Source organism: Phodopus roborovskii, unplaced genomic scaffold (genome assembly GCF_943737965.1).
Source record: "Phodopus roborovskii unplaced genomic scaffold, PHOROB, whole genome shotgun sequence".
NCBI classification, from domain to species: Eukaryota; Metazoa; Chordata; class Mammalia; order Rodentia; family Cricetidae; genus Phodopus; species Phodopus roborovskii.
The window spans coordinates 4,560,409-4,577,526 of NW_026125506.1; the positions used below are offsets into that span (position 1 = coordinate 4,560,409).

Below are 17,118 nucleotides of genomic sequence, written 5' to 3' on the forward strand. Positions count from 1 at the left end.
AACCTGGGTCCTCTAGAGAAGCCAGTGCTCTTTCTTAACCTTGGAGCTACCTCTCCAGTCCCCATTGTGCTAGCTTTGTGCCTGGTAACTTGTAAAGCCTTGAGAGAGCCACGGTTTCCCCACACAATGGAGCTAGGACTCAAAGGCGAAGAAATGTATGTGTGAGCCCCGTAAGGGAAAGAACCCCAGCACTGGAGTCAAGTGTGCCCTGAGAAAACAGGAGCTAAACAAAAGAACACACTGGCCTATCCCCAAGAAGGGCTCACAAAAGGCCCGGCTGCCCCTCGGCCCCTCCTCTAAGCTAAGCGCACAAGCGCATGAGTCAGCGCGCTGCTCCTTTCTGGCCCCCACCCTCCCTGGACCCATGATGCCTTCCCAGTCCACTGCCCAGCAGCACTCAGACCACACACCGTTCCTTCCCAGCCCGGAAGTACTCACTCAAGCACTATGTTCTCTCAGCATTCACACAGGAATGTGACAGAGAACAGCATCAATCTCTTCCCTGTAATAGTTCAGAGGAAAGCTTCCTCCCAGAAATTCAACCGTCTAAGCACACTTACTTTTATTTCTTCCCTAGAAGTGGGGATACTCACTTGGCCTGTAAAAAAAGTTCCTTGTTGAAAGGTTTCTGTCCCCACTTGTTCCTTTTTCCCCAGCTGCCGTGTCCACCGCCTTCAAAGTGGCCTGTCTGGCCACGGGGTTCAAAGGTGAAATTTAACAAGTGGTTCAGGTTGATCTTCTTAGGGCCAGAGAACTGGGCAGGGCTAAACTCTGCCCGCTGAGCCTCTGCTACCTACAAAGAATGGCACCATTGTAGAATGAAAGGGTTCACCAAATGACAGCAGAAACCAGGGCATCCCCGTTCCCACATGGCTAAAACAACGCAACACCGGCCTAAATGCAGGCCTAAACTCGGTATGGAAGTCAAGAGAGGAATGCCTTTAGCATCTCCTTAGCCTGACCCAACCTGCTCTGTGCCACACGCTTCTCTAACCATCCAGAAGCACGAAGGGTCTCCCTGGGTAGCCTTGGCTGTCCTCCAACTCAGAGATCTGCCTGCCTCTGTTCCCTGACTGCTGGGACTAAAGGTCAGAACCACACAGCTGGTTCTTCTTTAACCTTTTTATTAAAAAACAAAACAAAAACAAAAAACACCATCGTTTTTATTTCTGAGACAGGGTTTCTTTATGTATCCCTGGCAGTTCTAGAACTCGCTCTGTAGACCAGGCGGCCTCAAACTCACAGAGATCCACCTGCCTCTGCCTCCCCAGTGCTGGGATTACAGGCGTGTGTCACGCCTGGCTAGTCTCCCAATATTTCTTTTTACACACAAGCATAAACCCTGGAGTTCTAACAGAGGCAGAAATGACACTTTCACTGTAGTCCAATGTGAAGGGTTAATAGGCCATGCATGCACACAAGCTGAAGGACCTTAAGAGGTGCTCATTCCTACAATGCTAGCACTTAAGAAAACAAATCAAAACTGACAGAAACCAAGGAAGACACAATGGAACACACTGGAAGGACCTGTTATTCAGGAGTACAAATGTGCAGCCTGAGGAATTCCACACATAAAGTTTCATCACAACCCTTCAAAACAAATACAGCTGCCAAGTGTGGTGGTTCATGCCTATAACTGCAACACTTAAGAGGTAAAGGCAGAACACTACTGCAAGCTGGGGGCTAGCCTGTGCTACACAGTAAGTTCCAGGCCAGCCTGACTATAAAGTATCTCCAGAAAACAAACAAACCAGCTATGGTATACCATTAGACAACTTTATTCCCACACAGCACCAAGCCCAGATCTACGAGTTGTACTGCAGGGGCTGGGGAGGTGATGGATGGACGGATGGCTTAGTGCTGAGGAGTGCCAAATGCTCTTGCACAAAACAAGGTTTGCGTCCCAGCACCCACACTCCCAAACACCCATTAACTCCAGTTCCAGGGATCCAACACCCCATTCTGTTTCGGAGATTTGTTTGTACTGTTGCTCTGAGAGTCCAAGTGCACACTCAGGCCAGGACAAACCATAGCCTTGAGAGCAGAGAGGAAGGAGGGCTTTTTCCTTCTGGGAAGGTGAAGAGGATTACACGTCCCTCTGTCGATCTGTGGCTCTGTCAGGTTACACCCTAATTATCTGACTCCCGAGCTTTGTTAGTAAAATAAAAGCAGGCAAGCAGTCACTACATCTGGCTACCCTCTTCCGACCTCACGAAGTGTCGTGCACAGACAGACTCATGGCTCAGGGGTAAAGAGCACTGGCTGCTCTTCCACAGGTCTTTTCTTGAGTTCAATTCCCAGCACCCATTTGGTGGCTCACAACCACCTATAGTGAGATCTGGCGCCCTCTTCTGGTGTGCAGGAATACACACAGGCAGAACACTGTATACATAATAATAAATCTTTTAAAAACATCACATTCATATATACACATACATATACATATATATCTTTTTAAAGATGTCCAGGGGCTGGAGAGAAGGCTCAGCAGTTAAGGACACCTGTTGGTCACATTCATGTATACACATACATACACATATGTATCTCTTTAAAGATGTCCAGGGGCTGGAGAGAAGGCTCAGCAGTTAAGGACACCTGTTGGTCACATTCATGTATACACATACATACACATATGTATCTCTTTAAAGATGTCCAGGGGCTGGAGAGAAGGCTCAGCAGTTAAGGACACCTGTTGGTCTTTGGTCCCCAGTGCCCACATGGTGGCTCATAACCATCTGTCCCAGAGGCTCTGACGCCATGTAATACACATACAAACACGCAGGCACAACATCATAAACTTCTTTTAAAGACCCTGCATCCTCCAGCTCATCCTGGCTGTCCCACTGCCCTCTCAGACACTCCCTAATTCCTAGTTATCTTCCCAGTACACTGACCTCAGTTCTTCTGAGACGCCCACTCCTATGCATGTGTGAGCTTCCTGACTATATCATTCACAACAGCAGCCACTAAGTACCCACAGCTACTGAGCACCTGACACCGACCTCACACATTCCAAGTTAAACTTAGATATATTGGGTTAAACACACTTCATTAACTTTTACAGCTTTCTAATTTTTTTTTTTACTGTGTTTTAGGTAGGTCTCACATGTGCCCAGACTGGCCTAGTGTCCGGTGGCCTTTCTGCCACAGGCCCCTGAGGAGTGGTTACTGTACCAGCCTGTTGCTGTGGATTATTTTAATTGGCAAAGAAATGTTAATTTGTTTATGCTCCAGAATATCATCTTAACTGTGTGAAGGTGTGTTACATTTGCTGATGCTGCATTTGTTTAATAATGTAAAGACCTGTGTTTAATTATGTAAAGATGTGTTGCATATGCTTCACCTTGCCTGCCTGAGGCACCCGATTGATCTAATAAAGAGCTGAATGGTCAAAAGCTAGGCAGAGGAGAGAGAGACAAGGCGGGAGAGACTAAATAGGAGAACTCTAGAAAAAAAGAGGGAGGAGGAAGAGAGAACAAAGGACACGCACAGGGCCAGGAGCCAGGCAGCCACCAGACAAGACCCGAGAAGCAATGAAGGATAAACAGAAGGGAAAAAAAAGAGTAAAAAGCCCCAAGACAAAAGGAAGACAGAGAAACAGGTTAACTTACGTTAAAAAAGGCTAGCCAAAGGCAGGTGGTGAAGCACGCCTTCAATCCCAACACTCCAAAGGCACAGACAGGTGGATCTCTGAGTTCGAGGCTAGACAGCCTGGTCTACTGGACAAGTTCCAGGACAGCCTCTAAAGCTACAGAGAAACCCTGACTCGAAAAACCAAAACATCAACAACAAAGCTAGCCAGAAAGGAGCCTAAGCGAGGCGGGACATTCAAAACTAATGCGCCCCCTCTGTGTCAAGATCTGGGAGCTGGTTGGTGGCCCCAAGAGTAAAAGCCTGGTATAGCCTATCTTTCTACCTTTCTAAAATCATGCTGCTGAATAAAGCTGGGGACACAGTGGTAAAACACTGACTAGCATGTACAAGGCCCTATGTGTGAGCCTGCCCCCAACACATGCCTTTTAATCTCCATACTGTGAAGCCTGAGGCAGGCAGACCTGAGTTCAAGGCCAGCCCCGGTCTATGTCTCTGGCCAGCCAAGGTTAGAATGAGACTCAGTTACTGCTCCTGGAGAGAGAAGTTCAATTTCCAGCCACCACACAGCACCCTCCAATAGAGCATTAACTCAGCTCCAGAGGCTAGGACACTCTCTCTTCTGTAGAGCCCATACTCTCCACTTCCTCTGAAACACGGACACCAGGCCTGCAGCTTGCGTCCCCAACTACTCTGCAGTTCAGACAGTTGACAAACACCTCTTCACTGTTACACCTGAGCATCACCTGAACCAGGGACTCACTCTGCTCACACTTCTTGTTTGTGGGATTGTTTGTGTTCCAGACAGGCGCTGGCTCACAATGTCGCCTGACATGCAGTTGGTCGGCCTCTGTCTCTTGTCTCTGGACAGTGGAGTCACACCCTTCCACACCGGCTTAATTCAACAACTCTTTACCCTCTACCCCGGTCACTAAACCAATGACACAATCTCCTGAATCCTCTTTCCTCATCTGGCCACACCAGGAGGTCTCGGTACAGTAGCCTCCTACACTGCTAGCAGTCACACTGCAATTACACTTCAGCCCATCCTCCTACCCACCCCAAGCTCCAAACCCGGCTCAGATCACCTGACACTGAGGAAATAAGCATCCTGAGTTAAGAGCTCAGCCTGCTGCCAAGCCCTCTTGTCACTGCGGCTGAATCAGCAGCTCTGGCTGTCCCACAGCTCACCAATCAGGGGCACTGGGTAGCAACTCCACCATTCATTCCCTCTCATCAACCACCCTATTAGGAGAGGGATGGCCACTCTCCTATCACTAACTACAGCATCTCTCCTGCACTGACACTTTTTCTTCTTAGTATTCATGAAGGTTTTATGAAGCTAGTTGTGGGGGTACATGCCTGTAATCCCAGTACTCTGACAAAATGACTCAAGGCTAAGGACCTACTGACCCACCTTCACATGTTCTAGTCCCAGTCTTACTCAGCAGCAGTACTTGAGCAAAGTGACAAGTATCTCTCACTGGCTCTCAGTTCTTTGCCCTCCCCATGTGTTGCAGGTCTGGCTCCTCCCTGTTCAGAATCAGTGCTCGACCTCCTTCCAACACTACACGGTGCTTCCCACAGAGTGCTCCCCACACTTCTGCAGTGTTTGCTCCCTTGCTTTATTCAGACCTCTCTCAAATCTCCCTCTGCAGCTTACAAGGCACCGCAGGCACAGGCCTGTGATCTCAGAACTCAGGGTGCTACAGCAGCCTGGGCCATGCACTGAGACCTCCCAAAGGGGGTGGGGAGGTAGAGTGCCTCACAGAACAAGGGTTCCTCCAGCAGCGCTTTAAAAACCATATTCTCTCCCATCTACACTGTTTAACCCGACAAGCACTTACCATCAGGTATGTAACACACTGGTTACTGACACGCCAGACTAGAGGATTAGCCCCTAGGACAAAGACAGTGAATACTGTTTAATGCTGGGCTTCCGGGCTCCTCACTTGTTCTTGGCGTAATTCTCGATAGCAAGGAACCCTTTTACTTGTAAATCTGCTTGTAAATCTGCCTTGTTCTGCAACAGCTACATAGACACATGGAACAACACGACACTCCTAGTGTCTTTTCCCCGTCCTTGCGCTGCTCCCTAAACCCCCTTCACACCAAGAACCTTTACTCTCAAAAACAAATCTAAGGACTCCTAAAGACAGGCGTCTGAGGCTAAGGACATCAGCTTTCCACTGCGCTAGATAAACGCCGCTACAGGGATGGTTAGTACTTAGGTCCTCCGAAGGGCACATAAAACACAACAGCGAGTCATTTCTCAACCTTGACTATGAAGTCTCCACCCCCAAAAGGCGGCAAGGTTCCAGGTCTGGCTAGCCCTCCGCTGCTCAGGACAGCCTGGACGCCTGCTCTACCTCTCTCTTCTCCATGGGTGCGGAGATGCTTCAGTGGGAAAGCTGTGCAAGGCCATTGTCAGGTCCGTACCTCATCTCGTCTTCCACCATTAGAAGAGCTGAAGGGCTTGCTGCTGCCACCCCCCCTCTGAGGAGGCATCTTGTTAAAAGTTTTGCTTTTCTGTGAATTGGAGCGACGGGACTGGTTGCTAAAATTTTCATTTTTGGGGTAGGAAGGTTCACGCTTGCGATTGTAACGCTTGGATCCATTTGAGTTCTTTCCATCTGAAAGCAAAAAGAAATAGTCATAAGTTCTAGGTTTTTCTGTGTATCTTCCAGCACAGTTATGTTTATTAAAATAAGGGGAAATTAGCCTTTCCATGACCTCTAAAAAGCTACGCTCTATCCAGAGTGTTGGTGCTTTAAGGTAAACAACCAGGGAGGCGGGTTTTATTTGGCTTTGGAACAGCCATTCTGTACTAACCAGAAGTCAGCAAGTTCCAGGTTCAATGAGAGGCCCTGCCTCAATCCATAAATAAATATAACTTATAAATGACTGATCAAGGAAGACACGACATCAACTTCACACTGGTGCATACATACAAACAAGCTTACACACTTGTACACATCACACACATAAAAGCAAAGAGCAAAATAAACAGCCGAGAGCTGCGGCACACCTTATAACCCCAGTGCTTAGTGTTAGGAACTAGCAGGCAGCTGACCCCCGCCCCGATGATGGGCGGGACGCTCATGGCCCTGTCATCGTTACGTCAGCTTTATACGCATGTGCAAGTCTCTTTTAAAGCAAGTGCGCCAAGTGCTTCTCTCTCTGCCTCTCTCTGCTCGCTCTCTGTTTCCTCTCACTCTCCTGCTTTTGGTTGGCCACCAGCTACCCTCTTTCTCTCCCCTCTCTCAATAAACTCAGTAAACGTGAGCGCTGAGTCTCGTGTTTGTGTTTCTTAGGCATTAGCTGCGTAGCAAAAGAACAACACTTAGGAAGCAGCGGCAGGAAACAGGTGTTCAAAGCCAGCCTGAGCTATATGAGACTATGTCTCAAAACAAAGTTGGGGTCTGGAGAGATGGGTCACTGGCTGCTCTTGCAGAGGACCCAACTTCAGTTCCCAAACTTAAATGATGGCTCACAACTGTCTGTAACTCCAGTTCCAAGGGATGCCATGCCCTCTCCCGACTATGGGCACCAGGCACAAATATGGTGCACACATATAAACACATGATGGGAGATGTCATTCTGTAAATGTGTTTCTCTTATTGGTTAATGAATAAAGCACTGTTGGCATATAAGAAGGCAAGATAGGCGGGACTAGGAGACAAAGAGGATTCTGGGAGATGTAGAAAGAGTCAAGGGATTTGAGAGGAAGATAAGACCTCTCTCCGGTAAGATAAGACCACGTGGAAACACTTAGATTGATAGAAATGGGTTACTATTTAAGACAGAGCTAGCCAGTAAGAAACGCTAGTAACAGGCCAACAGATGCCTGCCATGAACTAATTAATAGCATGATATAACCAATACATTTGTTAGTGTCTAATGTTCTGCCAGTTTAATATTTGAGTTTTTAATAAAGGGGTCTATATGGTCATGTCACATATCCAAAGTGAAATTAACTTATCAAGTACATTCATGAAAACCTTTCCCACATCCTAAAGTTGCATTGTAGAAATTAATGACAACTGATTTACACCCTAACAGCAACAACATAAAAGAGAATGTCAAGCTCACTACATTCTTGTTACTACAATAGCACCTGAACCAACTTTGTTCAAATGCAAGGACAAATAATTTTTGATTTTATTTAGATTTTTTAGTTTGTGGTCTCTGATTTTAAACTTGAATTTCTCTGATTAGCAACACATACGGTTTTAGTCCATTTGCTGACCATTTATATTGTCACGTAGCTCCAGGCTGGCCTCAAACTCACTGTACCTGTAAGAATGACAGGGCCCACTCTCGCGTCCCCTCCTGCCAAGTGCCAGGACTACAGGCGAGCGCTCACTCAGCCCGGCTGCCCCGCTTCTCCCTCCTCACAGTTGTGCAGTGCCCACAAGCTGCTAACGGGATTTATGTGGGGCTTCCGCATCTGTTTAACCCTGTGAAGCCGTGTTACTACTGTGCCTGCCGAAAACATCTGGAGGTCATAATGAAGAGCTGAACGGCCAAGGACAGGTGGGGCTGGCAGGCAGAGGATAAATAGAAGAAACAGAACAAGAGGAGGAGGTCAGGGGCAGGCAAGCTGGCCGGCCAGACAGCCAGCCAACCATCTTCAGAATAACAGTGAGAGTTACAGAAATAAGAGAACAGGAAAAACCCAAAGGCAAAAAGTGGATGGGATAATTTAAAATAAGGAAAGCTGGCAAGAAACAAGCCAAGCTAAGGCCAGGAATTCATAAGTAATAAGGAATTCATAATTAATAAGACTTTCTGTATGATTATTTGGGAGCTGGGTGGTGGGGCCCTCAAAAAGCCAAGAGTAAAAAACAAGCCACTACACATTAATACACTACATATCAGCTTACCAGCTTAAAAAGGGGCGTTGGGGCAACAGGCTCAGCTAAATATAAAGTGTCTGATCTGCAAGCATGAAGCTCTGTGTGCAGACCCCAGTGCCCACATTAAGAGCTAGACACATCAGTGTGCAACTCTAGCTCGATGGGAGGCAGAGGCAGCTGGAGTCCAGGGCCTTGATGGACAGCCAGTTTAGCCAAAAAGGCAACCTCCAGGTTCAGTGAGAGATACAGCCTCAAAAAGTAAAGTGAGGATAGCCAATCAGACCTTATCAAAGTTAAAAAAAAAAAAAAAAAGGAAGAAAAAGAACCATATACAATTAAATAGAAAAAATATCAAATTGTAAAATTAAAACACATACTAAACTACCTCACAAAAACAGAAAGGTCCCAAAACTACACTGTCATCCTGCTGGAAAGTGGGAATCTGATTAACTACAGACGTTAGTTTCCTGGCTCTAAACAAGAAAGGAGAAACTTAGCTGCACACGGTTGCACACCCCTTCCTTGAGTCCTAGCACTCTGGAGGCAGAGGCAGGCAGACCTTTGAGTTGGAGGTCAACCTAGTCTACATACAGTTCCATGTCAACCAGGGATACATAGCTACATAGGAAGTCCCTCATTCAAAACAAGGGTGGGAACGCAGTTATGCAGACTAGCTGAGTCCTAGCTCAGGCCTCCTGAGTAGCTGAGATGCACACACACATCCTTCAGCCCAGCTGATGCTGGGGATGCTCAGACTTTCCTAAGGGGATGGCACAGAATTCCAGCATGAGCCTCAGAAACTGAGGACATAGACATTTTGTTTATATTAAAATAACAACTTGGGGCTGGAGAGATGGCTCCGGGGCAGAATCACTGGCTGCCCTTTCAGAGGACCCAGTTTCAATCCCCAGCACCCACATAGGCTCAGAACCACCTGTACCTCCAGTTCCAGAATATCTGCCCCCCTGAACAATAGGCACTCATATGATTCAAAGTCATACATGCAGTAAAAACAAAAACACTATATACAGAAAAATTTTAAAAATTATAAATTGTATGTGTATATATATATATATATATATATATATATATATATATATATAAATAAAATAAGTGAGCTGGGTGGTGGTGGTGGTGCTCGCCTTTAATCCCAGCACTTGTGCAGAGGCAGGTGAATCTCCAAGTCTGAGGCCAGCCTGGTCTACAGAATGAGATCCAGGACAGCCAGGGAAACCCTGCCTCAAACAAACACACAAACATGGGTGTGGTAACGCACATGTGCAGTCCTAGCACTAGCCTGACTCCAGCACTGGGAAATGGAGAACTGCAAGGCCAGCCTGGGCTAGAGTGAGACACCTTGTCTCAGAATACACACAAACACACACATTTAAAAGAAACATGCCTGTAAAGAAAATACATCCAGCCATTGATACATCTATAGTTTGCTTAGAGAATTTTTCAAAAATAATAAAGACTATACTTGATCTTGGCCAAAGGGCCCTGAGCTGAACCCCATGGAGTCCAGTTGTAGAGAGCGAACGTGAGGAGTGATGGGCGGTAAGAGTAGGACCGGTCGGCACGGGAAACTGCCAAGCTAAGCTCACTCCTTGATCCAGAGAATTAACCACAATGTCAAAGCTGGGCTGGGGCTGCAGAGCGCTGTCTAGCACAGGGCCCTCTCCCTCCCGAGCTAGCATCAAGCACAGCACTGGCGGACAAACAGAAGGAAAGCAGGGCTTCATCCACCCCGTCGTGACGCCTGTAACCCTGGCGCTCAGCGGCAGAGGACTGAAATAACCACTCTGACTACAGAATGACACCGTCTCAAAAACAAGTGTGTCTGTACCACATGTATGCCTGCTGCCCAGGGAGGCCAGGAGAGGTGATGGGTTTCCAGAAACTGGAGTTCCTAACAGATAGGAGCTGCCAAGAAGAAGGTGCTGGGAATTGAACCTGGATCCTCTGGAAGAGCAGAGCCCTTTCTTCAGCCTCAGGAAAAGAAACAAAGTAAACACATTCCCTAAACTTCCTTATCTGAGGCTGACAGAGCATGACTCTAACTGCTGCTTTCAAGACATAGGTTCCCATCAAGTGTCAGTCACGGTAGCCTGGCACGCACAGGGCCCTCGGTTTGCTCTCCAGCACAGAACAGGGGTGGGGACCCTACTTAAGAAAGCTACCTCGTGGTTTGCATAGATTTAATGAGACTTGAGGTAAACTGGCACTCAGTAAGAGTTATTTCTTCATGCATTACCACACGATCGGGAAATGGTTTCCTAATACTCAGGAGCCACCCAGTGAAGGAAGCCAACTGCTGATTTCTAAACCAGATTACAACAACTAACCACACCAGGATTCATGATTTCAAGCCCTAAAAATCAACTCCCTTCCCTTCCAAACACCTCACAGCCTCAAGGGAGACATGTCAAGTGAGAAACCAACAGGCTCTTATCTTTTAACCCAGGCAACAGGTAGGCTGAGGATTGATGGTGCTGTCCTGCCTGGGACCCAAAGATAAAATGCACAGCGCTGTTTCTGTGATGCACTTGCCAGGCCATGCTAGTGAACAACTCAGGAGGAATTACCCTCCTCTCAGAACAAACAAGAGCACCCACTTTAGAGTCTGGAAAACAAGTCATGCTCCCAGAAGAAGCATTTGTTTTTTGGGGTCTCCTCCATTTTTTGTTTTTACTTTTCATTTTGTTACTTTGCTTTCTAGTCAAGTTTTAAACTTTAGAATAGTGGTTCCAGCTGTACATCAGAATCACTGGGAGAATTGTAAAAGGATGAATGCTGCCAGGCATTATAGTTCTCAGAAGACTAGAAGGCAGGAGGGTAGAGCTAAGATGAGAGGTTCAAGGCCAGCCTAAACTACACAACAAGGCCAAGTCTAAGAAAGTAAGAAAGCGAGGTAGGAGCAGAGGCCAAGCAAGATGGGCCTGACAGCACAGGACTGTGATCTCAGCAACTCAGGAGGCCACAGCCAGGAGGTCAAAAGTCCGAGGCCTGTTTGGTTGGCCACAAACTATGTTTTAGCCAATCTCAGCTAATTCTCAAAAAACAAATTTAAAAGGGGCTGGAGATGCAGCTCAATAGTTAAGTCTTCACCTAGCTTGCACAAGGTTCCAGATTCAGTAACCAGTGTCAAAAATAAATATACAAAAAGGCTAGAGATGGCTAAGTAGTTAAGAGTCCCTGGGGCTCTTCTTCCAAAGGGCCCAACATTGGGTACTCACAATCACCTATAACTCCAGCTTCAGGCAATATAACACACCCACCCACAAATACCCCTTTAAAAATAAAAAAGGAGTCTGGTGTAGAGGCATGAGGATCTCTGAGTTCAAGGCCAGTCTGATGTACATAGTGAGTTCCAGGTCATCCTGGGCTATGCAGAGACCCTTTCTCCAAAATAATTAAAAGTAAATAAAAAAAAATTAAAATGAAAAAAGAATGTCCAGGTCTCGAGGGCCCAAAGTATGCTTAAGATATTCAGAAAAGGTCAGGCAGGCAAAGTAGTTCACACCTTTAGTTCTGACTTTCAGGAGGCTGCAGAATCTCTGTGTGTATTAGAGGCTAGCCAGGATTGAACAGCAAGACTGGGTGGGGGGAGTGGAGTAGAGGCTTTGAAGGAACTGGAAGGAAAAGGCCCCACACCCTTACTTGTGTAAAGATCTTCAGGAGAGTCTGACAGAGCTGAGAACTGCCAAGACATATTACCAAGACACAGACTCTAACTGACAGAACTATTAGATGGTGTAAATCCAGAACCTAGAGTCCTAAAACTTTAATCCAGCGACTTGTTCCTTTTTTTCCCAAATGGAAAAGTCCCTGCCAGGTGACAGCAGATCTACCTCCCCTTACCAAATCAGGGATCACAAGTTTTTCACAGATGCTTAAAACCATCCACATTTCTAGGTCTAGTTCTAACAGGTGGCACAGCAGACAGGAAGTTTCTGCTGCTGGTTCATCAAGCCAGGTGCTTATCCATCATTCACAGTAGTGGACAAGCATCTCCAAAGGAGAAACATACAGCTTTGGTTACCCACGCATCTGGCAACCAATCACATCCTACTGAAAGGAGAAATTCTGAATGAAGAGTGCATCCGTATCTGGAGGGCAGCATGTGCCAGCGAGCTACCTCCTATCCCGGCAACACTTGCAACTCTTCATTTTTGTATGTGTACAAACAGAGCTAACCCTGCACCCTACTTCCTCAGAGAGCCTGGAAAACTGAGAAAGCATCTAAGGCACTAACTATCTTCTACAGCGGTGGCACACAGCTGCTATGATTAGAAAAGCCTACTGTACTAACACCAGACAATCACGCTCCTAGGCAGCACCCACTGGAGGCTCAGGACTCAGAAGGCTCAAGAGTACTGAGTTCAGATGCCGCCAGGCACCACGCAGCTGTGAGGGGCACACAGCCAAGTCAGATTGCCTGCTGACCAGCTTCTGATCCCAGGAAACAGGAAGGATGTCAGTGAGGACATGCACACTACCAACCTCAAATAACTGCTTCATAACCCGACCTCCCCTTGCCCTCGGCAGCAGCGCCTCCTGCTTAGGGAAGGACAAGAGCAGGGCCCCTGAACAGAGCCTACAGTTTGCCTATGACCCCTGACCTCTCTTCCTCAGTTTTTCCTCAGTGGCACCTCCTGCTCCCTAAACTTCCTCTCTCCTCTTGGCTGAACTGCTGGGACAGTTGCTGGTAAACTGTTCTGACCAGTCTTAGTCCTGCTGGAATAAAGCTGTAGGAACATAGCCAGAAAAGGGATGTTCTCTTAGCATGTGAAGCAATTAGCCAAGGCCACGGCTGTGAGGCTGTGAGCAGAGAGACCTAGGAGCAGGATCCTGGCAGTCAGTTCCCTATGAGCATGCCAGTGAAGAGCCAGTGTAAGCCAGCCACAGGAAAGCATATTCTTTTTTAGAAAAGACAAAGCTGAACAGAGGAAAGTGGGTCTCCGAGTCCCAATGAATAAACAAATGTCCCTCTCATACATGAGGTAGTAATAAAAAAGGAGACTAAAACAATTGATTTTATTTTTCTCTCCAGCAAAAAATGTACATAGCTAAAACTGCCTAAAAATTAAAGTTAAACTGTAGGACATGTACTACTCAAAAAACATTTCAGCTGGCCAGGTGGTGGTGGTACATGCCTTTAATCTCAGCACTCAGGAGGATCTCTGAATTCGAAGCCAGCCTGGTCTACAGACAGAGTGAGTTCCAGGACAGGCTCCAAAACTACAGAGAAACCCTGTCTCAAAACAAACAAACAAAAATTTCAGTTGGACAGTTAGTGCCTGTGATCCTGGAAATTCTAGGCTGAGGAAGGAGGAGAGTGTGAGGCCAGCCTCAGCTGCACAACATGACCCAGATATCAAGACTTAGGTAGATATGGTGACACACAGGCCTTTTATCCAGCACGTGTGAGGCAGAGGCAGGTAGATCTCTCAGTCTGAAGCCAGCCAAGGCTACTACTCAGTGAGACCCTGTCTCAAACAAGAATTTGGGCAGATCCTTGAGTTCAAGACCAGCCTGGTTTACCGATCGAGTTCAGGGATAACTGGGGCCAAATAAATAAATAAACAAACAGTTGATGCTTGCTCAGGCAACCTGACATTCCGTGTTCAGCCTTGATTTGAGGAGGTCCTTCTCCATCAACTGAACACTGGAATTATAGGTGTGAGACACTGCATTCAGCTGAAATCCAGTTCACAAGTGTTTTTAATGTGTTTTATATAAATATTTAACTGTAAGAAAACAGAAGGGCACCAGCACCTGGGAGGCAATCAAGCAGACTGGGGAATTCTGGGCAAGCCTGGCCTACTCAGTAAGGCTGCCTTAAAAAGAAAAAAATAAAGCCAATCATCAATCATCACATACAATCACACAATTCTGCCTGAAATGTTAACACTGACAATTACTTATTTTGGTCAAGCTACAACACTAGGCACCACATTGTTGGGTAATTCCAACATTCTACAGGAACTAATGTCAAAGTTAAGGTTATGGTAAAATGCATTTAAAGAAGAAGAAGAAAAAAAAAAATCAGCTCTCTAGCTTTTTTTTTTTTTTTTTTTTGGACACAGGGTGTCTGTGTGGCTTTGGAGCCTGTCCTGGAACTAGCTCTTGTAGACCAGGCTGGTCTTAACTCACAGATCTGCCTGTCTCTGCCTCCCCAGTGCTGGGATCAAAGGTGTGTGCATCACCACTGCCTAGCTAGCTTTTTAATTTTTTTTTTAAGATTTATTTACTTATTATGTATACAAAGTTCTGACTGAATGCATGCCTGCAGGCTAGAAGAAGGCACCCCCATCTTTTTAATTTTTAAATGCATCATAATCATGTGTGCATGATGTATTTATGTGGGAGAGCAGGAAGTTAGTTATTTCCACCTGCACAGCAGTGAACCCTTGATCCTGTCCTGTCATTTTGTTTGTTCGGTCACAAGCTTTGGCCTATTGCTCACTAAACAATAAACAAAACATTTACTGCAGCTAAATAGGGCCCTAAAACATGAGCTGAGAATTCTTGGAGAACCAAAGCTTAATATTACATCTACAAACAAGTGCAAAGCCAAGGTCATCAAGGTCATCAACTCAGACCTCTCTAAACCAGTTCTAACAATAGCCAAGAAGAAAGATTCATGATAAAGCTACACACACGTGGGAAAACTCCAGAATTAGCTGAGTGATTCCTGACTTGACCTAAGTCACACTTACTCCTGATTAGATATTTAAAGCACTGGCTATCAGCTGGGTCTTCACAGGCAATTTCCACAAGTCCTCATGTTTACACGCCCTGTAAAGGAGTTTGTCACACCCTGAAGTTTGTCACACAAGTTCAGGCAAAGGCAAAGTCAGTAAGCCTCATAAACTTGGGATGTATGTGTGTGCTTTAATGCTCTTCCTTTTACTTTAAACTGGATGGGTGGAGGGAAGGGTTAATCCCAGGGCCTTGCACACTCAAAACAAGTGCCCTACCACTAGCCAAACTATCCTTACAGCTTTCTGAATCAGACTGTTGCCTCCAAGGGCCCCCTCTCTGTCACACATACCTACTATGGTACTTGCACTTATGTTTACCGGGGCTGATAGTCTGAGCACTGACAACTGCGGTGCTCTTCCCTGGGGAAGATCACCTCACCCACTCCCAGCTTTCCTAAGTTGCCTGTAGTTCTTTGTGCAGGGTTGAGGATCATCCCACACACACATCTAGTTTGGCATTTTCGACAAAAATAAATGCATACATACATACATATACATGCACACACACAAAAAAACACATATGATGCAAAAACAATTATTAAAAAGAGGCCATGAATTTGAAGGATATGGGGATGGTATATAGGGGCTTTGGAGGGAGGAAAGGGAAGGAGAACCATTGGAATTAAAATCTCAAAAGCAGCCGGGGGATGGTGGCGCACACATTTAGTTCCAGCACTCAGGAGGCAGAGGCAGGCAGATCTGTGGGTTTGAGACCAGCCTGGTCTACAAGGGCTAGTTCCAGGACAGCCTCCAAAGCCACAGAGAAACCCTGTCTAGAAAAACAAACAAACAACAAAATCCTCTCAAAAACAAACAAACCAAAAACCCACGTTGCCATTTCCGCCAATAATTATGATGAAGGTGTAAAAGAGAAAGCCGGATTCTGCAGATTGCTAACAACCTACAGCCTCCGTTTATTTCCTCAAAAGGGACAGCTCCACCTCACTAGGCCGGATAACAGAGACAAGAGCTCAGTGCAGTGCTTTGTGAAGGATCAAAGAGTAAATGTGTGATCAGTAACTTACCATTAGGCTGTGCTTAATAGTAAGCGTGACTGCACACATGTCATCTTCCCCGTGAAAGCAACACCCCCCTCTCTCACACACCCCTACCTGTAACCGAGCAAAACACCAACACATCTAATAGTTTTGGTGCAAGCAGTTGTCAAGCACCGTACTTAGCTCATGAGCTTAACGGCGCTTTACCTCCTCTTTTACAGGCAAAGCAAACTCAAGGACTGGACCTAAAAAGACTGAGTGCATACCCTGCACGTTTTTACCACCACACAGCGCAACGCCATTTCCAGAAAGAGTCCGTCCTCTTTAAAAGGGCCGAGCACATCTGGTGCCAGGTTGAAGTCTTGGGGGTGGGGGGTGGGGAAATCCTCGGGCCTCACCCTCTTTTATTTAAACTTGCACGCTACCCAATGCTAACCCCACATCAAACTCGGTGCACTGTTCTAGAGCGTGGACTGATGAGTCACACGAACCGGGCCCGCCGCGAGGCTTCTCGTTACCTGGATGACCTTAATTAACCCTTTCTAAATCTCGGATTCCTCATCTGCAAAATGGGGCTAAGAATAGCGCCTACTTCCAGCAGCTGTTCCGAACACGAATGCAAGGGCCTAAATTAACCGCGCGGCGCGGGTCAGCTTAACCCCAAAGGCCGGGCGTCAGGGCGAGGGGGGGCGGGTCCTTTGTCCCCAGGTGACCCCGCAGCCCCGACCGCGGCCGGCTCTTACCGCTCTTGGGTTTAGACTCGCCGGCCGGCCCGGCCGAGGCGGAGCGGGGCGGCTGCTGCCCTTTGCCGCTGCCCGAGGAGGCGGAGGAGCTGTTGGGGCCGCTGTTCTTGTCCATGTCGGAGGCGGTGGCGGCGGCGCTGGGGGAGCTCTGCGGCATCAA

The 17,118-nt window shown here is 46.9% G+C and overlaps 1 protein-coding gene across 2 annotated transcripts in view; it reads right to left on the reverse strand.

The window, feature by feature from the left end:
* Nucleotides 1–17,118, reverse strand: part of Rnf10 (ring finger protein 10) — a 29,638-nt gene extending 12,520 nt beyond the window's left edge. For both annotated transcript variants that reach the window (XM_051176475.1, XM_051176474.1), the window contains exons 1-3: nucleotides 16,959–17,118; nucleotides 6,031–6,224; nucleotides 594–793 (exon numbers count right to left, since the gene is read on the reverse strand). In XM_051176475.1, coding sequence (XP_051032432.1) covers nucleotides 594–793; nucleotides 6,031–6,224; nucleotides 16,959–17,115 — 551 coding nt within the window. In that variant the 5' untranslated portion in view covers nucleotides 17,116–17,118. The remainder of the gene's footprint in view (nucleotides 1–593; nucleotides 794–6,030; nucleotides 6,225–16,958) is intronic.